This window comes from Ascaphus truei, chromosome 22, assembly GCF_040206685.1.
Source record: "Ascaphus truei isolate aAscTru1 chromosome 22, aAscTru1.hap1, whole genome shotgun sequence".
NCBI classification, from domain to species: Eukaryota; Metazoa; Chordata; class Amphibia; order Anura; family Ascaphidae; genus Ascaphus; species Ascaphus truei.
The window spans coordinates 19,527,166-19,552,483 of NC_134504.1; the positions used below are offsets into that span (position 1 = coordinate 19,527,166).

Consider the following 25,318-nt stretch of genomic DNA (forward strand, 5'->3'; position numbering starts at 1 on the left):
AAAGGGTGAGTAGCAGAGAAGTGGGGCGTGTAGAGCATGAGAGGAAGATTGGGCAAATTCTAGTTCATGACAAGATTGTCGGGGTCAGTAGAGTAGCAGAGAGGAGAGGGAGGACAGCAAAGTGGAGTTGAGTCGTTAGCTTAATGCAGTGTTTCCCAACCTGGGGGTCCGCAGAACTCTGGGGTTCCGTGACAGCATCAGAACGGTTTAGTGGGATTTCCCAGAGAAGGGCTGGTGTTAGGGGGCTGGGTAGTTTACTCTATCCTGATTGGCTGCTGCTGGGTAATGCAGCCAATCAGTAGGAGGTATGAGGAGCCTGTGGGATGTGTCCAAGCAGAGGAAGAAGCAGCATGGGTAGGAGACTACAGGTGAGGCTGTGTGCCTGTACTGTGTGTATTTGTTCTGTTTTGGGCGAGTGTGTGTATTTATTTTCCCTGACTCCCCTGCCCACCAGACACCTGTGGACCCCTTTGACGGGCACCCGTGGACCCCTCTGACGGGCACCCGTGGACCCCTGACGGGCACCCGTGGACCCCTCTGACGGGCACCCGTGGACCCCTCTGACGGGCACCCGTGGACCCCTCTGACGGGCACCCGTGGACCCCTCTGACGGGCACCCGTGGACCCCTCTAACTCCCAAGACGACTGGGCTGAACTCTTACCCTGGGCATAATTCGCCCACAACGCATGTAGTGGTTCAACTTTGGAGTCTCCTTTCTTCGTGAATTACGGATTCAACCCGTCTACTCTTCCTCTTGTTCTACCCTCCTCAGGGGTCTCAGTGGCAGATGACAGCCACCGCAGACCTGCTCTGGACGTCAAACCTGGTGGCAAGTTCAGGCTGTCATCCAGGAATATTAGGCTGAAGGTCTCTTCTATGAAAATCGCACCCAGATTTCTTGGCCCCTTCTCTGTCTCAGAGAGGATCAATCCGGTTGCGTATCGACTCGCTCTCCCTCCATCCATGAGGATTCCCTCTGTGTTTCATGTTTCTCTTCTCAAACCCGTGGTCCAGAATCATACTCAATTCCGGTTCCTTCCACTTCTCCTCATATGGTTCAAGGCCAAACCGAGTATGAGATACAATCTATCCTGGATTCCAAGATCTCCAGAGGATCCCTGCATTATCTGGTACAGTGGAGAGGTTTACGGTCCAGAGGAAAGGTCTTGAATTCCGAGTCAGAGTTCACGCAGCCAGACTAGTTCGTATCTTTCATACAAAATTTCCGGATAAGCCATCGTGGAGTCGCCCCGAGGTCGCTCCTAGAGTGGGGGGGGGGGACTGTGAGGAATCGCCATCCTGGCGGCCGAAGACCGTCTCCCCACATTAATGACCCTTTCGTGATGGGCATCCAGGATGCACTCTCAGGGTCGTTACGCGCGCGTGGATCTTGCGCAGTCTGACTCTCCGCCCGTGGGTTCTGACTCCGCCCCCGCTCCGGTGCGCTCGTCCAGCCTCCCCGCTGATGCGCGTTCCAAGATCCGCACCTACTCTGGTGACGGACAGGACCGGCGTCGGAGTGATGTGCATTCCAGGCTCCGACCCCTGACCTCCGTGACACGCGAGCGGTTCCGCCCCCGTTCCTAATCAGGCTACATCATAGGGCACACCTGTGTGCACCAGCAACAAATAGGATTCCGCTTCCTGGTTCTATTCTGTCTTTCTATTTGAGGATCTCCCTTTATATGCCTTTCTGTTTCAGACTCCCATTGCTGAGCATAGTCTAGTGTGAAGCCGTGCCTTGCTGCATTCAGTTCCTGTGACCTTGCCTGTTAACCTCTTGTTGCCTGACCCTGCTTATCTCTTGATCCAGCTACGAACGACCATTCTCCTGTCTCCAGTCCTGACCTTGACTAAGTACCCCAACGATCCGCTACTCTCCTATCCTGAACCCGGCTACGTACCCCGACGATTCGCTACTCTCCAATCCTGAACTTGGCTACGCACCCCGACGATCTGCAACTCTCCACTCCTGATTTGGCAAGTACCATCTACTATTTTCACATCTCTAATCCTGACCTGGCTTGCACGACCAATCTACATCCTAGGCGCGCCCGCGTGGCTGTGGGTTGGCGTTACGCAATTCCCTACCTCAGCACCGCGGTCACGCTTCGTTTGTGGTGAGCTACGTGTTACACACCCGCAGCCCCCTCTGACAGGCACCCGTGGCCCCCTCTGACAAGCACCCGTGGCCCCCTCTGACAGGCACCCGTGGCCCCCTCTGACAGGCACCCGTGGCCCCCTCTGACAGGCACACGTGGCCCCCTCTGACAAGCACACGTGGCCCCCTCTGACAGGCACATGTGGTCCCCTCTGACAGGCACACGTGGCCCCCTCTGACAGGCACACGTGGCCCCCTCTGACAGGCACCGTACACCGCTGGGGGAAGGGAGGTGATGTGAGATACAGGGGGGGGGGGAGAGTGATGTGAGAAGCAGGAGGGGAGAGGGATGTGAGATGGAGGGTCGGTATATGAGGATGATGATAATGATGATGATGATGATGATTTTACCCGTACGGCCCGAATTCGTGGAGCAGTTCGGCCCTTCTCACTTTACAAGTTTAATAGGTATTGGCAGGTGCATTTTTAATATGTATTGGTGGGGAGGGGTATTTTTATTATGTATTGCGGGGTGGGGTTATATGTATTTAGGGGGTAGGTTTTTTTGGTATATATTTTGTAGGGGTGATTGAGTGAGAATGGGGTAATTGACAGAAGGTAGGGGCGATTGAGAGGAGAGAGGGGGGAGTGAGGAAAACAGGGAGTAAGAGTGAGACACGTGATAAATACATGCAAGGGGGGATGGGGGGGAGAGTGAGTGAGACAGAGCGGAGAGAAATACATGGGTAGAGGGTGGGAAATAGTGGGGGCTCGTGAGGGGTGAAATTTTGTGATTTACCTCAGTGGCTAAACAGTGGAAGGTGCCCTTGAAAAATAGTTCAGTTTTTTCCAAATGCGCTCCATTAATGGTCAGAGACCCATAACTCTGCATTTCCAACTTTACATTCGTTTGAGAGAGAGACATATTGCTCCTGTAACTCGGCTGCATGTGCCTTGTTCCAGAATAATTAGAGGCCTAGGGACTTCCTATGAGAGGCAATTAACCGTGAATATTCCCTAAAGTGACCATACTACTTGTAACAAGATAACTTTTGTTTACCCAAAAGGATGTTGTGGTACTCACCATCGTTAGCAAATGTAACTATTTCACTCTTTATTGGGGGCAGATGATCCTCAGAGTTTGGTTCTTCTTTCTCAGACTTGATCTCTAACCTCTCCTGTACAATCACAGGAAAACCTGCCAACAAGAAAAGGAAAATCCATCATGTAACGCTGGGAGTGGAAACTCTTCTTGTGATATCACTATACAAAATACTGTATACTGATTCATAAGAGGAGGGGATAAGTAATTGATTGCACTTGATTATTAGCCCTGAGTGATGAATGTTTTTACCACTGAGTGCTTAAAACATGTTGGAGTTTATGGTGTAACTAATATTCAAACCTCAATACTGTAATCACAACAATCTCAATATAACCTTAGACAAATCATGTGTTTGTTTATTAATAGAAAATGTAGCTAACAATTGTATCCATGCTTTAATGTTATTTTCCTCAATAGTGTAGATATTTCAGTCCATTTGAAAAACAAATTGAATAGAAGACAAGTGAGGATACAAGGTTACTTACCACCAACAGCAAATGAATCTATTTCACTCTTTATCGAGGTCAGATGATCCTCAGTATTAGGTTCTTCTTTCTCCAACTTAATTTCTAATGGATTAGGTACAACCGCTGAAAACCCTGGCAATAAGTAAAGGAAAAACCCATCATGTAAAGCTGGGATTTGGGGCTCTTTTTGTGATTTCCCCAGCTGATATCGATATAATATAATACCCGTCGTAAAGAAATGTTTTACTAGCCGTTCTGACAGAAATTGACAAATATAGTTGAAGACATACTGTATTACATCTTACCTGCTAGTTGTTCTATAAAAACATAATATGAATTAGTTTGGGTGTTTGACTCATGTCACGTATGGCACACCTGTGTGTATGTGACCTGTATATGGGACAATGGTTAATACACACAGCTATCTAGCCGATCCCCTTTTCTCCATGCATGGACCCTCAAACAAACAATATCTCCCCTCAATCCGCCCAATATACTATCTGTCATGAAGGGCACACTTGTGAGCATGTGACATATATGCGACCAGGGTTAATGCACACAACTAACTAGCTGCCTCACCTTTCTCCTTTGCAAGGTACTTCAAATGACTTAATATTTACCCATACTCCATTACAACATATATTTAACCTGCTCCACAACCAACGGAATTATTAAATGTACGTACAGAGTCTGAGGTCTCTGTTTATTAAGGAAACTATACACTTACTCATCTGCAGTAACGGAGTGGGAGGGAACACCTATACGAGATGGAATGTCGAAATAATTGACATGGTGTCCGAAACAGTGGCTTCGGGATTTAGCCACCTGGAGGTGAATTCAGGTTTGTTATGGAAGCCATCAAGTCTAAATCGATGGGTGACCACATTGTTTTAGTATGTCCATGAATATTTGTGGGCACAACTCCCATTCTCCTGCTAGGACAGTTTGTCTGCTCAAGAAATCTGCCTTTATATTTTGGTCTCTGAAATATAAGCAGCTGAAAGATGGGGAACTGCCTGTTCCATCCATCTCAGGATCTTTGAGACCTCTCAGAGAACTTGTACACTTCGTGAGACCCATTGTCGGTTGATACAAGTCAGTGCTGTGACATTGTCCGACATATGGAAGGCCCCTTAGGAGTGAACTAATTTTTTGAATTGCATAGAATGCTGCACGTATTTCCAGGATGTTGATCAGTAACTTGGTCTCCTTTGATGACCATCGTCCCTGGGCCGATCTGTTTCTGCATAAGGCCCCCCGTCCTGTTATACTGGCATCTGTAGCGAGAGACTTCATCTTGTAGATGCCAACAGTGCAATTCTATCCTGCAGTGTTTGAAACCTGGCCTTGCCACATTGAATAAAGTTGACCTGTAGCTATCCGAGATGCAATCTGGTCCATGGAGCTATGTCTATGACCGAGTTTAGAAATGGGGTAATCAGGCGGTTCACTGCTGCCGTCAAGGTATGAAATTGGAGATCCACACGCAAATAGATAAAAGGTTGTTTAATAAGTGCATATACACTGGAAAAAGTTCTGCTACAGAGAAAAACTCTGATGCGTTTCGTCCGCAGGTAGGGACTTTGTCAAAGTCCCTACCTGCGGACGAAACGCGTCAGAGTTTTTCTCTGTAGCAGAACTTTTTCCAGTGTATAGGCACTCATTAAACAACCTTTTATCTATTTGCGTGTGGATCTCCAATTTCATACTTTGACGGCAGCAGTGAACCGCCTGATTACCCCATTTCTGTCTATTTTGCCTTGGCTGGAGCACGCTTTGCTACACTTCCGGATCAGGGGAGCCCTGCGTCAGTGTTTGAGTCGAGACCCGGCGTGTCAAGATCGTGAGTAAAACTCATTTCCCCCCCCCCCCTCCCTTGTGGGGAGTTTGGCCGTGTTTGACACCGGGTTTATGAGGGCAGTGGCGGAGGATTGCGGTATACATATAGCCGTTTATGGTTCCCTTACAGGGGACACGGCAGTACCGCTGCTTTATTTCCTCCCTACCACGCCATAGCCCCGTCCCGTGGGATAGTCACGAACGCACAGTGCTGTGGGGTTTCAGGTTACCTAATGACTCTATCAGTGGGACGCTGGACCGGAGTGTATTTATGGAATCATTCATCCATTGATTTTTCTGGACTTACTGTAGTACTTGCAAGTGTGCAATTGGTAGCATCAGTCATTCCTTGGAGCAATTCTGGGACACTTTGTATATGACCGAGTTTAGAAGGCCTATAAAGGTGCATAAACGCAAAAAATGTACACCTGTGATATTACAGAGGTACAGAAACTAAAAGAATCTGTGGCATACACTTCATTGTTAACCAGAGTTGGAGAAACAACAGAGTACTGTATGAAAGCTCATCGGAGAGGGCAGAAAAACGATAGCAGATCCTGAAAACACTATCTGTGAAAGAGGGCGCTTTTCTCGATATCCATCTGAACCAGGGACATCACGAGGGGTTCGTGTCACCCTGGAAAAGATTGGATTCAGGCGGCTCACCATACAGTTTCTCTCCACCGCACGCTATCTTCCTATTTCTAGTAAGTAGGCAATTCTTTGGGACATCCACACAGGAGGGCTTCATTGCTAAAACGTTATTGCGCAATGTTTTGTCCACGGTTTTTGTTCCATTGAATAGGATAGCTGTTGCTGCAAAGAAGAACTTACACTACATATTGAGGACTGAGTCCATTTCAGATTTGTCATCACAAAGAAGAAAGGACATTTTCCTTCAACACCACCATTGATATATCCTTTGAGGACTTATTGTTTATCAATTGTATGTTTTTGTATATTCAATTAACACATGCGCCAGGGTTTCTTCCTATTATTTGTATAACGCACTTGTTTTTGGTGACTATTTGAGATAGTCCCCACATAAGGTAACCGGGCAGCTTTATCACAATGATGTATACAATGATGTGTCACTTTTATAGTCACTATTGTGCACTGCACTGTTATATATTTTTAGATCTAGCACTATTCATAGTATCACTTGTATTTGTATCGTATGTGTTTTTACTGCTGTAGTTTAATACATTTTCTTTTATTTGTGTTCATACCCGGTGAGCTGAGTTTGCTTTTTTGCATGTTTGAGCTGTCAACCAATCTCCTGCAGTGTTTTTAGCCTTGTTTTAGATTAATACTGACACTGATATGGTGTGTATGTGTGTGTACAACACTCACGCACCGCACTAACACCAAGTGGCTTATACATATAGAGAACCACCATGAACAGGCACGGCTTTTGGCATTGTTTACACAGATAACTGACTCTGTGGGCTGTGTTACCGATATAGGCACAATACCACTAACTTGTGTGTACAATACTCACGCACCATACTAACATCAGTGGTTTTTGTACATAGAGATGCACCACCAACAGGCATGGCTTTTGGCATTAATTACACAGATAAACTGACTCTGTGTGCTGTGTTACTGATATAGGTACAACACCACTAACCTGTACAAGTAACCAGCTATACCTGTATACTGCTACGTGTATGTGTGTGTACAACACTCACGCACCGCACTAACACCAGGTGGCTTATACTTACAGAGAACCACCATAAACAGGCACGGCTTTTTGGCATTGTTTACACAGATAACTGACTCTGTGGGCTGTGCTAGCGATATAGGTACAATACCACTAACTTGTGTGTACAATACTCACGCACCATACTAACATCAAGTGGCTTTTGTACATAGAGATCCACCACCAACAGGCACGGCTTTTGGCATTATTTACACAGATAACAGATTCTGTGTGCTGTGTTACTGATATAGGTACAATACCACTAACCTGTACAAGTAACCAGCTATACCTGTATACTGCTACAGTCAGCGTTGATATCGACATGCTGATTTATGCCATACGACATAGTACAAACTAGACACTTACCGTTACCTGTTTTGACCTATAACCATCCTTTGGATCTACTCTACACCACTAGTGTTATCGTGCGGCCATATCCCAGACTCTGGGTTTACAGTACAGAGTTTATTGTGGTCTGCTTTGCTCATTTTTAATATTAATTCACTGTACACTGGCTATCATTAGTATATTACTTGACCTATAGTGTTCCCCATATTATTTTATATTTAGAGTTAAGACTCAATTAAAGTTTCTGGTTTTAATTAATTCATTACTCACCCACCTTACTAGGTTCTGATACATTTTGGCTACACATTGGTAGAGTGCTCTCCTTGGGGTTCTACCTCTCTCTGTTTTTTCTATTTGACATTACCCCTGATAGTAGCACCTCCAAATAGCCACATCCAGCAAGCAGTAGCGAGGGTATTCCTTCCCCCTCCACTTCCCCTTTTCCCCTCCTTGTGTTTGTATTATTTGTATAACGCACTTGTTTTTGGTGACTATTTGAGATAGTCCCCACATAAGGTAACCGGGCAGCTTTATCACAATGATGTATACAATGATGTGTCACTTTTATAGTCACTATTGTGCACTGCACTGTTATATATTTTTAGATCTAGCACTAGTCATAGTATCACTTGTATTTGTATCGTATGTGTTTTTACTGCTGTAGTTTAATACATTTTCTTTTATTTGTGTTCATACCCGGTGAGCTGAGTTTGCTTTTTTGCATGTTTGAGCTGTCAACCAATCTCCTGCAGTGTTTTTAGCCTTGCCTTTTGATTGGATATACCGCAGCAGCAGTGCAGGATCGGAGACTTGGAACACTAACTGAAAGCAGCTCTGGAAGACGGTGTAGGATATCGAGCACAGCACGTGTGACACCGGGACCGGAACGGAAATAGGACTGCAACATTGAGCGAGGCCATAGAGGTAATTTACTATTTTCCCTCTATTTGGTGATCCCTGCCAGTAGCCTAAATAGAGCCACTGAGCTCCGTCCGTCTTCTCACTGTGAAGGTCCTCATCTCTGACTGCGGAGCATCAGCTGTTCCACTGACAATTACATATTATGCACTTCTGCATTCTAATGCTGCTGGTAACACGCCATCTATGTGTTACTATTTATTGCTGAATACACCTTTCTTTGTAACCAGTTGTCTTTACTGTATGAGCTATGAGTAGTTAATTTGCTGCTCTTACTCAATGGGGGAAGAATTGTTCCGACTTAACGACGAGATCAGGAACCTGAATGATACCGTCGATGATCTGGAGAACCGAGAAGAGTAAAAAAAAGATCCCCGAAACAGTCGAACCGGATGCGGTTCAACCCTATCTGACGAACTTGTTTACCCAAATAGACTCATCGCGTCTTTGAAGTGATCTACATATGGACAGAGCACACCGAGCCTTGGGTCCAAAATTTGCGGATCCTCGGAGATGCAGGGATGTAATAGTCAACCCCTGATGAAGTGCGCATGCGCACGAAACGCGTTGGGCCGTTGGAAGACAGAGTACTAGCTTGTCAGCAGAGCAATACAGGAGTTTGTCCAGACATTTGAGCAGGAGAAGGGAGTTTCGAACATTTGTCCCGCCTCCCGTGACGCACTTCCGGCAACGGAGTGGCAGCAAGCACCAGGAGAAACCGGAGACCAACCCAGGGTGACGTACATCCGGATACAGAACCCAGGAAGTGATCGGAGCATCTGCCTGATTGCCACGAGTCTACGAATAGCTGCTGCTGGAGTCCCATCACCGTGCACCACTGCTTATTTGTATTGGACATCTTCATCACGTATGTAAATCCCTGCAGTGGAGCCTGCAGTTGAAGTTTGGACTCTCCTGTAGTGGACTTTGTCTCATATTTGGACTCCACAACAGTTCCTATTTTGGACTTTAAAGGTGCCGGTTTGTATTGTTATTGGATGTAATAGTTAAACTACACTATTATACCACCAAGGAGAAACTAACGAGAGGCTGTAGGAACCAAGAATTTGTACATTTTGAAGGCTCCGAGATCCAGATCTTTCTAGATCTACAATTTTAAGGAGGCCTCCGCCCAGTCACAGCGGTTCTTAGTGATATCATGATCCGCTACAATGGGTCTTCCCATTTCATCTAGTCATGAACAAAGATGGGAAGCAATTCTCGCTAAGATTCCAAGAAGAGGTGGAGAATTTCCTAGGCGCCCTAGGTGTACACGGACAGCGGTTACTATGAAAGGGGATTGAGTTTAGAGATTAAGAGGTTTGGAGGTAATAGTAAGCAGAGTACTTCAGCGGAGTATGGAGTGCTCCGAAACCCCCCGTCCCCATTTGGGCATTTTTTAGTCCTTTATTTTGGTCCAAATAGGAAAAATGGGGAGTGAACCCCAATGAGTCCGATGCTACAATACCACATATAGCCAAATTGTAAAACCTACAGCCAATGTACAGTCCAAAAGGGAAGGGATCTCACAGCAATGAAAAAATATATGAAGATAAGTGATAAGGCAGGATAGCATATAATGGCCTCAAACCGGACCGGGGGCTATAATACAGAATGGATGAAAGAGATACGAGAAGACACGTCCGCAGATGCGCCGCTCGTAAACTCACGTAATCTCCCAGACTGTTGCCTTACCCAACCGATATCCCTGCTACCCCTCGAGCCGGTCCGTGCTTGCGGTTACTGGTGAGGATCCCGTCTCCTGTATGAATGGAAGGCTGTAACCCGGATGTATCCCAGCATGCCAAGCGCAATACGAAATTCAAACCGATGGCGCCGCCAATCACGCTGATGAAATCTTCCTTGCTATAATAATGAGATCCCTGCGTGCTCCATCCGATAGGAATGTGAATATAGAGTGAAGTGATGGATGGTCACTGCTCCCTTCAGCCAAGCCAGGTTTAAAGGAGTAAAATCAGCTTTATTAAGACAAAATGCTGGACATCAGACAGGAACACCGATGCGTTTCATCCCGACATGGGACTTTATCAGAGTAAAAACCCTGACAAACAAACAGACCTAAATAGAGGTAGCCTCAGTATGATTTGACCGAGCAAACCAGCTCAGCAGGTAGTAATTAAATCAAATCAGAACAAGCCCAAGCGCTAGATCAGATTACTCTAGATAGGAATGTTGGTATGTGAAAAAACAACACACACTAAAAACTTAATATGTGACATACCGGTATATACAACAAATCATTAAAAACAACGAAAAACGTGATTTCAAGCATTAATAATGAATAACTTATTGTAATGAAAAAAGAAATTAACTTAATAGAAATCAAAAAATGGAGAAAAGCAAAAAACCAGAACAAATTGAAAAAATATATATCTATACACATATATGTATCCGCCAAGAAACCTAAAAAGGTAACTGGAATATATGTATAAATGATGTTAAAAAATATACATATGTATATACATGTTTAATGAACCATAGTAGATTGTAGCTATTACATGATAATACACTCCCGGCACTCTCAAATCAACCCACTCAGCTCTGAAGGAAGTGTTTTAACTCCCAATCAGAGTTCATGCCGTGTGGGTGGAGTGTCGAGAGTGTATATCCAGTACATCTCTTGTTTGTTAAGAGTATTTTCTCTATTGCCACCCCTAGGGTGACAAGAAATATGCTCTATGGCTGAAAATGAGAAATTACCAATGCCACCCCTCGAGCATTGAGTGAAATGTCTGGCCACTGGGTGGAGTAAATCCCCCTTTCTAATTAGACGAGCATGTTCAGCTATTCTGGTCTTTAATGGTCTAATAGTGCGATACACATATCTGTAGCCACATCCACAACAAAGAACATAGATAACAAAACTTGTATTGCAATTAAGAAAATTCCTGATGTAATATTTTTTAACATTGTTATTATATGTGATGAATTTGGCACAATATGCATATTGGCACATAGAGCAATTACCGCAACTGAAAAACCCCTTTGGAATGCCTCTAATACTAGGGAAACTGGACCTGGAATCAAAAAGACTAGGTGATAGATGGAATGCTAATGTTTTAGCTTTACAGTAAGTAAATCTGGGTCCACCTTGGACCATAGTACAAATGTCCTCATCCAATAGGAGAGTGTGCCAATGTTTAGGCACTATACAGGCATACCCCGCTTTAACATACGCAATGGGACAGGAGCATGTATGTAAAGTGAAAATGTACTTAAAGTGAAGCACTATTTTTTTTCCACTTTACGATGCATGTACTGTACTGCAGACATCATATATATGCATAACTAATGTAAATAATGCATTTGTAACCAAAATAAATACAGTAGACTTTATAGAAAGAAAATCTTTAATGTCAGCTAATTTTTTCTTACTAGTGCCCCCACAAAATACATACCAAAAAAACCCATCCCTCTAAATACATGTAACCCCACCCTGCCAATACATATTAAAAATGCCCCCGCCAATACATATTAAAAATGCCCCCGCCAATACATTTTTAAAAGACCCACACCGCCTCAATACATTTTTAAAAGACCCCCCCCCCCCCCTCTATAAATATTTTTAAAAAATCAGGCCGCACAGGTAAAATCATATCTCCTCCAGCACCCCTCATATCACCCTCCCCTGCATCTCCCTCATATCACCCTCCCCCTGCATCTCCCTCATATCACCCCCCCCCCTGCATCTCCCTCATATCACCTCCCCCTGCATCTCCCTCATATCACCTCCCCTGCATCTCCCTCATATCACCTCCCCCTGCATCTCCCTCATATCACCTCCCCCTGCATCTCCCTCATATCACCTCCCCCTGCATCTCCCTCATATCACCTCCCCCTGCATCTCCCTCATATCACCTCCCCCTGCATCTCCCTCATATCACCTCCCCCTGCATCTCCCTCATATCACCCCCCCTGCATCTCCCTCATATCAACCCCCCCCTGCATCTCCCTCATATCACCACCCTCATATCATCCCCCCTGCATTTCCCTCATATCACCCTCCCTGCATCTCCCTCATATCATCCCCCCTGCATCTCCCTCATATCACCCCCCCCTGCATCTACCTCATATCACCCCCCCTGCATCTCCCTCATATCACTTCCCACCTGCATCTCCCTCACATCACCCCCCACCTGCATGTACCTCACATCACCCCCCACTTGCATGTCCCTCACATCACCCCCCACCTGCATGTCCCTCACACATCACCCCCCACCTGCATGTACCTCACATCACCACCCACCTGCATGTCCCTCACATCACCCCCCACCTGCATGTCCCTCACACATCACCCCCCACCTGCATGTCTCACATCCCCCCACCCACCTGCATGTACCTCACATCACCCCCCACCTGCATGTCCCTCACACATCACCCCCCACCTGCATGTCCCTCACACATCACCCCCCACCTGCATGTCTCACATCCCCCCCCACCCACCTGCATGTACCTCACATCACCCCCCACCTGCATGTCCCTCACACATCACCCCCCACCTGCATGTCCCTCACACATCACCCCCCACCTGCATGTCTCACATCCCCCCCCCACCCACCTGCATGTACCTCACATCACCCCCCACCTGCATGTCCCTCACACATCACCCCCCACCTGCATGTCTCACATCCCCCCCCCCCACCTGCATGTACCTCACATCACCCCCCACTTGCATGTCCCTCACATCACCCCCCCCCCCAATGTCCCTCACATCACCCCCCACCCCATGTCCCTCATATCACCCCCCCATGTCCCTCACATCACACCACCCCCTGCATGTCCCTCCTCCCTTTCTTTCCCTACCTCAAGCAGCGTGCAGGTTGCGGGCGGCAGCAGCATGGCAGTCAGAGGCGGCACACGCACGCTAGAGCGCGACTCTGAGCGGGCTCGGGGGAGTGATCGGAAGAACCGAGGGGGGGGGGGGAGTAATCGGAAGAACCGGGGGGGGCTCGGGGGAGTGATCGGAAGAACCGAGGGGGGGGAGTAATCGGAAGAACCGGGGGGTGGGGGGGAGTGAGGGGAAGAACCGGTGGGGGGGGGGGGGGGTGAACAGAATAGCCAGGGAGAGGGTAAGGTGACCGGAAGAGCCAGGGAAAGAGGGAGGGGGGCGGGGGGTGATCGGAATAGCCAGGGAGAGGGGAAGGTGATTGGAAGAGCCGGGGAGAGGATGAACCGGGGAACAGAAGAGCTGGGGGATCCGGGGAACGGAAGGGCTGGGGGAGCCAGGTGAAGGAAGAGCCGGGGAGAGGAAGAGAGGGCACACCGCCACAGCACGCACACGCCGCCCCCTGGTGTCCGTACTCGCGAAGCACGCGTACGTACACAGGGGGTAAGGTGCAATTAAAAAAAAATGTACGTACTTGCGAGTGTACGTAAAGCGAGTGTATGTAAAATGGGGTATGCCTGTATTGCAAATTTGTTGAGATTGCTGACTGTATGTTGTAATAAAGAATGGACTCTGTGTAGAGTTAGAGTATGGCAATTGAATTCTCTCTCTATTGGTTGAAGACCTTTTTCTACGGATGAGAACCTCTCTATCCATAGTATCTGCTTTAGTAAAAGCAGCTAGAACATCTTTGGCAGAATAACCCCTGGCTAAAAATCTATCAGACATATCTCTTGACCGTGCAAGGAATATGTCGTTATCCGAACATAGTCTCTTTAATCTCATAAATTGAGCCCCAGGAATGCTCCTAATCAATGAACGGGGATGACAACTCTGTGCATTGAGAAGTGCATTCCTGGAGTTCTCCTTTCTATATATGTCCGTCTGGATATTCATATCGTTGTCGATGTACAGGAGCAAATCCAAACAATGAATGTTATTAATATTGTGCTCAAAAGTGAATTTAATGTTAAAATCATTAGTGTTTAAATAATCAATAAAAGAAACCAGTGTGTGTTCATCACCCCTCCAAACTAAGATCAAGTCGTCAATAAATCTCTTAAAAAAGGCGATATTATTACGAAAAGAATTATCACTGTGATAAATAAACAATGACTCCCAAAACCCCATAAATAAATTTGCATATGAGGGTGCAAAACTCGTGCCCATAGAAGTACCCAATTTTTGTAACTAAAACTGTGAATCAAACAAAAAATAATTGTGAGTGAGTAAAAAAGATATGGATTCTTCTAGGAAAGTGCAATGTGAAATAGATAAATTAGATAGATCAAGATAGTGACGTATAGCTTTAAGACCGTGCTGATGTTCAATGATAGAGTACAGGGAGGTCACATCTAATGTGACCCACCTGTACTCCTTGTGCCATGTGAGCTCCCGTAGACCGACGACGAGATCTGACGTATCTTTGATGAATGATGGCAATTGAAAAACCAGGGGCTGCAAAAATCTGTCCACATACCGCGATAACCCATCTCCCAAAGATCCAATGCTCGCCACTATGGGCCGACCAGTGATTTATGGATCTTTGGGACATTGTGGAATACCGGAATCACGGGATGTGGACAGTTGAGAAATTCACACTCTTTGTGACTAATAATATTAAGAATTCTGCCAAAGTGTAACAATTCAGTCTATTCTAGACAATACTTGGAAGTAGGATCCCCTCTAAGATGCTGATAAGAGGAGGTGTCCTGCAATTGTCTCAATGCTTCCCGTTTATATTGATCAGTAGACAGAACTACTAGGGCTCCCCTCTTATCAGCATTCTTTAGAACAATATCAATTTTTCTTAATACAATCAATCTGCTGAACTTCTGTATAAGTTAAATTACCAGATTTCACATAGGAACATGAAAACCCCTGCTATAATAGGCGTAGGTCCCGTTCAACTAACCGCTCAAACATGGTAACGTTCAACTAACCGCTCAAACATGGTAATAGAAGGACCCCTATTATAGTTAGGACAAAAGACAGACTTTTTCCGGTAACTTGAGTCCTCATAACCAAAGAACGGTTGGGTGTGTGTGATTAAGGATTCACAATATAATAGGGGTTTAATTAATTATACTGAGATATAGCTGGTTTAATTGCCAATATATTATGGCTTCATTTTGCTCAGGTTTATATTGTATATCCCTTGTGTCTATGCTGTCATGGATTATGTTGTGCCATTTTTATATACGATGAAACAGAGGGTATTGCCGCTCTCCAAATATACAGAGGATATATATAGATAAGGGGTGCATACGGGAACCAGATACATATAGCAAGACGGGAGAGGGTTAAAGGATAACCCAAAATAATTCCTATTTGCACTCCCCTATACAGATAAATGGCTAGGAAGAATTCAATCCCTGGGAAAAAACCCATACACCATTTTGTGAAAATATACTTAAAATACATTTTAATTAACACTTATGCAAAGACAAATATGCATATACTGTATAGTATAGTGCTGACACTATACTATATGCACCAGTGACAGATTATATCTGTACTGGAGCCTTGAGCGTCAGGATACTATTTGGGAAAAGGTTGATACAGCAGTTCACACACTAACACAGATCCACGATACTGCCCCTCAAGAGGCATGCAGTGACGAACAATTTTCAATCTTGGTGTGTCCTGCTGATGGTATGCTTTTTTTACAACCAAGGATTCTGGCAGATATATGCTGCGTTACTACCCATTAATTACAGCATAAACTCCTATAGGAGAGACATCACGTGATAGCCTCATACACACAGGCTGGGCGTGCTAGAGGTCTTGCTTATAACTGTGATATATGTACACATCTCACCCAGCACAAGAGATTCAGTACCTGGTGAGAGAATCTCTGAATTGGGTTATGTGATGCATCAATAGTGATTGTTATATATTCGTGAACTGTGTTCTCACAGCAATTAATACAGCATCCAATAGCTCCCTCCACTCCCTGAACCCACTCCCTGTTTCTTTTAAATTTTGTATATTTGTCTTTGCATAAGTGTTAATTAAAATGTATTTTAAGTATATTTTCACTAAATGGTGTATGGGTTTTACCCAGGGATTGAATTCTTCCTAGCCATTTATCTGTATAGGGGAGTGCAAATAGGAATTCTTTTGGGTTATCCTTTAACCCTCTCCCGTCTTGCCATTTTTATATACCCCAGTATTACAATTGCACTTGAAGAGTTCAAACACCTTACTTATACCTATATCATCTTATGTTTATTGAAAGAATGATATGATCAATCTAAGGACATTTTGTATAGATTATAGGGTGTTTATTTAAGAACTACTTTGTTATAAGATACATTAACTGTGCATGGGTGACAAGGGGTTAACCAATTTGTCCGTTTATCGCGGGCTTTTTTATTTAAATGTACAGGCTCAGACCTCACCTCCCCACTCCAAGACGAAGCGCTGTTCCATAGCATGAAACGCGTTAACGGTGACATCATGGTGTAGCCTTGTGTGGGTGATGTCCAAATAAAGATTTTTCTACCAACCCGGAAGTAGCCTGGATTTGTCACTAGCAGTGGCGCTGGATCTTCTTTCTTCCATTCTAGAGATACAACTGGCTGCATCTGTACGGTCGTCTTACCCATCCACTGAAACTTGATATCTGGTACGTTTAAATTTAGGCTGGGATCCTAGTTTCTCAAAAGTATTGCATGAGTGAGGATTTCGTCCAGCACACAAACTAATTTAAAGGGGAAGTGGCATCTTCCTCTGTCACTTTAGTAATTCGAGCAGCACACAGTCTTTAGGTGTGAGATGCTGGTATCTTAACTTCACAGTTCGCTCAATACCTGGACATTGCAGTAGCTTTCCTAGGCTTCCTAGACAGCCGAGGAATCCAGTGGTGATTGGTCAGATTTGAACTCTGCGGTTTGTGTCATAGAAACAGACATGACTAATGAGCAGCCATTTGGTTCCTGCTTGGAAGCAGCTATACCACAACAAGTCCAGATTTAGTAACAGCAGGAAACCACTTGCAGGGTAGGCAGGTTGCAATCTTCAAAGTTGAAATATATAAACAAGTACCAGTTAGCTGCTTAAGAGCAGACTTACAAGGTCACTACAGTATAGCAGATCAAGTATACCACATTGTGGAGCATGCAGGCTGCTGCAGATAGCATGCAATTTTTCTCATATGTTTTGCAAGAGCAGAGGGCTTTAACTGCTTGAGAGCAGGATTATCAGGCACACTATATTATCACCGGATATGCAAACCATATTGAGAGGTAGATTGGCTGTGCTGCAGGGAGTGACTGCATGGAGAGGCAGAATCCCAGAGGCAGTTACTGTTTGTTAGATCAGCGTCTTTTGCTAAGAGTCTTGGTGCAACCTAGTGCAGTTGACGAAGGGTTACCTTTTACATACCTACTTCTGCACTTTTTCGGCTTCCCAAGAGACCAGAAGTGAAATAATCGGCGCCGCGCTCAACCAGAAGAGATGTCCGCAGCCCGTGATGGAGTGGGACCAGGCTCTATGGTCCTCCCAGACTATGGTAAAACTGGAAGTACCATGCGTTGGCCTCCTTTGCCCCTGGGATGCCATACCCCAACCGGGGGAGCAGCGAGAAAGGGAATCCTGCGTCCACAGACCCACTGCAGAGTATTCCTGTACCCGATTCAAATTTGTAGATACATACCAGAGGGTGAAAAACCCTGGTAGTGAGGGAGGTCCTTCCCTTATGGATCCATTTAAGTGTCCAACCTCAGGAGAATAACAGGCAGCCCACCTTAATGCCATAAAGTAATCCGTCTTCAAAGTAAAGAACATTTTAAATGCCAAAAATGGTGTGAAAAAGTGGCAGGAAGGGTGAACACATCCTTCCCCCAGCTAGGAAGGACAAAATTAACTGACCAGGGATGAGAACACACCTCCTATATACCAGTGTCAGAACTTTATTGTCCAAACCCAGCAAAAAGGAGGAGCTATATCCCATTAGTTATGAGTGCATTGGAGGATGTAGATGAAATGTACATTACTCTCTACAAAAAGTGCAACAGTTCAACCAGAGCCCAAAGTATTACTTAGTAAAGTTTAGCTTTAATAGACAAAAATACAGTGTTTATGTTACAGAAAAAAATTACAAGACAATACAGTTAAAACGCAGACTATTTAATCAAAAGAATAAGAAAAAAAAAATCCTATATGTTACCACTAAACATGTACAGGCATACCCCGGTTTAAGGACACTCACTTTAAGTACACTCGCGAGTAAGTACATATCGCTCAATAGGCAAACGGCAGCTCACGCGTGCGCTTGTCAGCACGTCCTTAACAGCAATACCGGCTCTCTACCTGCACCGAAACTGTACGCAAGCGGGGAGACTATAGAGCCTGTTACAAAAGCATTATTTACATCAGTTATGCACGTGTATGACGATTGCAGTACAGTACATGCATCAATAAGTGGGGAAAAGGTAGTGCTTCACTTTAAGTACATTTTTGCTTTACATACATGCTCCGGTCCCATTGCGTACGTTAATGCGGGGTATGCCTGTATAAAGTGTTTCTTCTTCACAAAAAGATCTTGAGTTGAAAAGTATGAGACTTCATGTATCTTAACGCGAGATACTTCCTTGGTTGAAATCTACATCAATTAAAATGCAGGGTTTTATATTCTAAAATTCCCGTCAACGAGAACATCATAAGCGCACCTTTTTGGGTGTTTTCTCATCCCACCCCTTTCTTCACTCTCTCTTCGTCAGTTTTACTAGTTAAGAAAAAAACCCTGTTCTTTTGACGTTTAAGATTGTTGGTTTGAAATCATCATCTTTTATGGATCACATTTGTCCAGCGCCAAAGTCATTCTTTGCTAGTATATCTATCTCGGATATCCCCAGAAAATCACATGACTTTGCAGGCAGCTCATGGACATACCGGTATAATTTTCAGTGTTGGACATACTGTAATATAGGTGTGCATACAATATTGATAGTATTGTATTGTATTGTATGTCTTTATTTATATAGCGCCATTAATGTACATAGCGCTTCACAGCAGTAATACATGTGGTAATCCAATAAATAACAGATAATATAAATAACAGATCATGGGAATAAGTGCTTTAGACATTAAGGAAGAGGAGTCCCTGCTCCGAGGAGCTTACAGTCTAATTGGTAGGTAGGGAGAACGTACAGAGACAGTAGGAGGGAGTTCTGGTAAGTGCATCTGCAGGGGGCCAAGCTTTATGTGCCATGTGTTCAGAATAGCCACAGTCCTATTCATATGCTTCTTTAAGCAAGTGTGTCTTAAGGTGGGTCTTAAAGGTGGATAGAGAGGGTGCTAGTCGGGTACTGAGGGGAAGGGCATTCCAGAGGGATGAGGGGCAGTCAATGAAAAAGGTTTAAGGCGGGAGAGGGCTTTAGATACAAAGGGGGTAGAAAGAAGACATCCTTGAGAAGAACGCAAGAGTCTGGATGGTGCATAACGAGAAATTAGGGCTGAGATGTAAGGAGGGGCAGAAGAGTGTAAAGCTTTAAAAGTGAGGAGAAGAATGGAGTGTGAGATGCGGGATTTGATCGGAAGCCAGGAGAGGGATTTCATGAGGGGAGATGCTGAGACAGATCTAGGAAAGAGTAGAGTGATTCTGGCAGCAGCGTTAAGGATAGATTGTAGGGGAGACAGGTGAGAGGCAGGAAGGCCGGACAGCAGGAGGTTACAGTAATCAAGACGGGAGAGAATGAGGGCCTGAGTCAGAGTTTTAGCAGTCGAGCAACAGAGGAAGGGGCGTATCTTTGTTATATTGCGGAGGAAAAAGCGACAGGTTTTAGAAATGTTTTGAATGTGAGGGGCAAATGTGAGAGAGGAGTCGAGTGTGACCCCAAGGCAGCGTGCTTGGGCTACTGGGTGAATGATCGTAGTTCCAACAGTAATGTGGAAGGAGGTAGTAGGGCCAGGTTTGGGAGGAAGTATGAGGAGCTCTGTTTTAGCCATGTTGAGTTTAAGGCGGCGGAGGGCCATCCAGGATGATATAGCAGAGAGACATTCAGAAACTTTGGTTTGTACAGTAGGTGTAAGGTCGGGTGTTGAGAAATATATTTGTGTGTCGTCAGCATAGAGGTGATAATTAAACCCAAAAGATGTTATTAGGTCACCTAGAGAGAGTGTATACAGAGAAAAGAGAAGAGGTCCCAGAACAGAGCCCTGGGGTACCCCCACAGAGAGATCAATAGAGGAGGAGGAGGTATTAGCAGAAGAGACACTGAAAGTACGATGGGAGAGGTAGGATGAGATCCAGGATAGAGCTTTGTTCCGAATGCCAAGAGTATGGAGAATGTGAAGGAGAAGAGGGTGGTCCACGGTGTCAAATGCTGCAGAGAGGTCGAGTAATATGAGCAGAGTGTAATGACCTCTGTCTTTGGCAGCATGGAGGTCGTCAGTTATTTTAGTGAGGGCTGTTTCCGTGGAGTGAGCAGTACGGAAGCCAGATTGTAGAGGGTCTAGGAGAGAATAGGTGTTGAGAAAATGTAGCAAGCGAGCGAATACAAGACGTTCAAGGAGTTTAGAGGCAAAAGGCAGGAGGGAGACAGGTCGATAGTTAGAAAGACAGGTAGGGTCAAGCTTGCTGTTTTTGAGTAATGGTATGACTGTTGCATGTTTGAAGGAGGATGGAAAGGTTCCAGAGCAGAGGGAGGAGTTAAAAATGTGCGTGAGCATAGGGATTATAGTAGGAGCAAGAGGTTTTAGGAGATGGGAGGGAATGGGGTCAAGAGGGCAAGTGGTAGAGGGAGAAGAGGCGATCAACAGCGACACATCCTCCTCTGAGACAGTGGAAAAAGAGTCAAGGAAGGCAGGAGGAGAGTTAGGAAGAGGTGTAGGATGGGAAGAAGAAACAGAGGGGATGTTCTGACGTATGGATTCCACCTTTTCCTTAAAATAGTCAGCAAAGTCCTGAGCGGAGATGGAGGAAGGAGAGGCAGCGGAGGGTGGTTTGAGTAGAGTATCAAAGACAGAGAACAGTCGGCGTGGGTTAGACTTGTGCATGTTGATTAGTGAAGAAAAGTAGGCTTGTTTAGCTTGCGAGAGGGCAGAGTTGAAACAGGATAGCATAAATTTGTAGTGAAGGAAGTCTGCGAGAGTATGAGATTTCCTCCAGAGGCGTTCAGAGGAACGAGTGGAGGAACGCAGCATGCGCATGTGGGAATTTAACCAGGGTCTAGGGTTAAAAGGGCGAGTGCGGCAGAGAGAAAGCGGGGCATGTAGATCAAGAGAGGAGGACAAGGCAGAGTAATCCCTTTTAACACATATAACTAGCGCTTGATCACTAATCACTACCCCATTACTTAATATACCCGCCTGGATAGGAAATATGACCGTATAACATGTATTTTTGCATGAGAAACAAAGATTATACATAGAAAACCCTGGTTATTGGTATCATTTGATTCGTGTAATCACAACGGTTACACATATCTATTTGTTATTCTTGTAAAGTGCGGTCAGATCAAGGATATTTAAATTTCGCCACGTCCCCTGATACTCTGCCGAATCCCCCAAAGATGGTCTTTCAGGGTACATTTAAAAGCTTTATGTTTATTATAGTGTCAGGACAGCTATATCTCAAATCCCCCAACTTACAAAACCAGATGCCCTTATTTATAGATACCATCAGTCCTATAAACCTAAGAGAAAAAAAGACAAGAAAATAGGGCACAACGCTCAGTGTAGTATTATTAGTGTATATTATGTAAAAAGGGGTAATAAATTCTGCGTACATCAAATCAATTTGTAAAAGCATTTCATGTGACAAGACATGGATTACCGCACGCTGAGCCAACGTATAGATTGAAGCGTTGATGTCTCGATCACCTTCAGGAAAAAAACGGGGAGATGTCATCCACCTGCAGGTAAGTGGCCCCTCGTGTGATGTCACAGGAGTTCCTTCTTGAAGTTTGAGAGTCCCGCTAACAGTGTTCTATGTAACGGAGCACTGAATGTGCTGAAATGTCACTCAGGGCAGTCCCGTGATATTGACAAAAGGGACATTTCCCTCCTGCAACAACCGGTAACCGTGACCTATGTAAATCAGAGCAGTATGGGAAGTATCGGCATACACAGGCTGATACTGGTTGTAACTCCGAAGCATGAATCAGAAGACCCTGCAGCTCAGCCGGCACACCGATAGTGTAGGCACTGGATGATGACGTCACTGCATGAGAGCCACTATGTGGCGATTTACGCAGGAAGATAGTTCCTTTCCCAGGCAGACCAAACACATAACGGTGCTAGAGCTTCAGAAGTCATGATTGTTTTATTACTATGTGCTAAAATCCTACGCGTTTCGTAGGTAGCATGCTACTTCATCAGGGTTTATTTCTTATGGCGATTGAGACATCAATGCTTCCATCTATATGTTGGCCAGGCGTGCGGTAATCCATGTTTTGTCACATGAAATGCTTTTACAAATTGATTTGATGTACACAGAATTTATTACCCCTTTTTACACAATATACACTAATAATACTGCACTGAGCGTTGTCCGCTTTTTCTTGTCTTTTTTTCTCTATGGTTGTTGGGGGTGTTGAGCCATCCCCTTGTTAACAGCTCCAGACGCTCTCATTATATAGAATTGTTGGGTTGAAATTACGTTTTTTCACTGTTTTCTATTCACTTATTTTTTATAGTAGCGCACCTTTTTCATTCTGTTTTCTTCTATAAACCTAAGGCCTGGTCAGGAGTTTAACAGGCAATAATTCTTGTATTTTAAAGACAATTTGTAACCAACATTTATCTCACGTTTCCAGATTGATTAAAATCATTACTTATTTCTGCCATATTTATTACAAATCCCATAACTGCAAAATAACCAGATATCCCCTCCTTGCAAATTTCAGAGCCATCAAAATATATATAATACTCACTTAACAAGTGCGGATCCATGCTGGTAGTGAGCAGTGCTCCTCTGTCCAGGCTGGCCGTGGCCAGTGCTCCTCTGTCCAGGCTGGCCGTGGCCAGTGCTCCTCTGTCCAGGCTGGCCGTGGCCAGTGCTCCTCTGTCCAGGCTGGCCGTGGCCAGTGCTCCTCTGTCCAGGCTGGCCGTGGCCAGTGCTCCTCTGTCCAGGCTGGCCGTGGCCAGTGCTTCTCTGTCCAGGCTGGCCGTGGCCAGTGCTTCTCTGTCCAGGCTGGCCGTGGCCAGTGCTCCTCTGTCCAGGCTGGCCGTGGCCAGTGCTCCTCTGTCCAGGCTGACCGTGGCCAGTGCTCCTCTGTCCAGGCTGGCCGTGGCTAGTGCGCCTCTGTCCAGGCTGGTCGTGGCCAGTGCGCGTCTGTTGTCCAGGCTGGTCGTGGGCAGTGCGCCTCTGTACAGGCTGGTCGTGGGCAGTGCGCCTCTGTCCAGGCTGGTCGTGGGCAGTGCGCCTCTGTCCAGGCTGGTCGTGGGCAGTGCGCCTCTGTCCAGGCTGGTCGTGGGCAGTGCGCCTCTGTCCAGGCTGGTCGTGGGCAGTGCGCCTCTGTCCAGGCTGGTCGTGGGCAGTGCGCCTCTGTCCAGGCTGGTCGTGGGCAGTGCGCCTCTGTCCAGGCTGGTCGTGGGCAGTGCGCCTCTGTCCAGGCTGGTCGTGGGCAGTGCGCCTCTGTCCAGGCTGGTCGTGGGCAGTGCGCCTCTGTCCAGGCTGGTCGTGGGCAGTGCGCCTCTGTCCAGGCTGGTCGTGGGCAGTGCGCCTCTGACCAGGCTGGTCGTGGGCAGTGCGCCTCTGTCCAGGCTGGTCGTGGGCAGTGCGCCTCTGTCCAGGCTGGTCGTGGGCAGTGCGCCTCTGTCCAGGCTGGTCGTGGGCAGTGCGCCACTGTCCAGGCTGTTCGTGGGCAGTGCGCCACTGTCAAGGCTGGTAGTGGGCAGTGCGCCACTGTCCAGGCTGGTAGTGGGCAGTGCGCCACTGTCCAGGCTGGTAGTGGGCAGTGCTCCTCTGTCCAGGCTGGAAGTGGGCAGTGCTCCTCTGTCCAGGCTGGTAGCGGGCAGTGCTCCTCTGTCCCGGCTGGTAGTGGGCGGTGCTCCTCTGTCCATGCTGGTAGTGGGCGGTGCTCCTCTGTCCATGCTGGTAGTGGGCGGTGCTCCTCTGTCCATGCTGGTAGTGGGCAGTGATCCTCTGAAGGTGCTGAGAAAGAACGTTCTTTGATTTATATTTGGTGAATGCCAGCTGTGTCGGTAGGAAAGAGAAGTGTAATTAGTATAATCTGTTTTCTGGGAGAAATATACAACATTTAGTATAAGCTTTCAAACCTAAAATTATTAACACAAAACAACCCCATAGGAGACAGAGAACACAGGAACACCAAGACGCACATCTGGTCCATCCTCAAACAGGAACTTAATTTCAAACACTGCAAAATACATTCATGGTTCAGGATTATGTTATAAACACAACCATCTAGTATACAAAACCACAGTATAAAGAGTCCGAGAACAACAGCTATAAGAATAGCAACGCCCTCTTAGTGCAACATAGTAAAACTGTACAGTGCTATAGTGTGAATTAAAAAAGCAGATAAAACACACACACACACACACACACACGAAGGGTTCCTTGTTGATCCGGCTGGAAGTAGGGAACCAGAAGAGCACCACAGCAAAAAGTGGGGACCAACAAATGAAGTGCCGTAAAATCAAGGTTCTAATCCATTAATAAGATACACAGGGACATACAAGTGAGGGCAAAGTGATCCTCTAACGCGTTTTGCGCTTTTGCAGCGCTTTGACAAAGCAACAAGGAACCCTTCATGTTACTTACCTCTGCAGGAGATGCACGCGACTTGGAGCTTATCTGATGGTGACACTCGGTGAGTACCATTTTGTACTACAATGACCTATTTATCATTTTGGCTTCTTGGACTGTTACATTAGGCTTAGGATTGCCATCAGGACTGAGAAGTTTAAACAACTATGTGCTGTGCAAATATGCGTTCACTTGTGTTATAGGGATTC

At 45.7% G+C, this 25,318-nt stretch overlaps 2 protein-coding genes across 2 annotated transcripts in view; one reads left to right on the forward strand and one right to left on the reverse strand.

Annotated features, from left to right (window-relative positions):
* The window catches only part of LOC142472496 (uncharacterized), a 664,758-nt gene that overhangs the window by 210,013 nt on the left and 429,427 nt on the right, over positions 1-25,318 (forward strand). The gene's annotated exons all lie outside the window — the stretch shown is intronic.
* Positions 2,356-24,532, reverse strand: LOC142472497 (uncharacterized). The gene is made up of 3 exons (XM_075579554.1): positions 23,269-24,532; positions 3,693-3,806; positions 2,356-3,300 (listed from the first exon to the last, which is right to left on the reverse strand). Exons 1-3 carry the CDS (start codon positions 24,458-24,460, stop codon positions 3,134-3,136), a joined length of 1,473 nt encoding a protein of 490 aa, XP_075435669.1. The 5' UTR covers positions 24,461-24,532; the 3' UTR covers positions 2,356-3,133.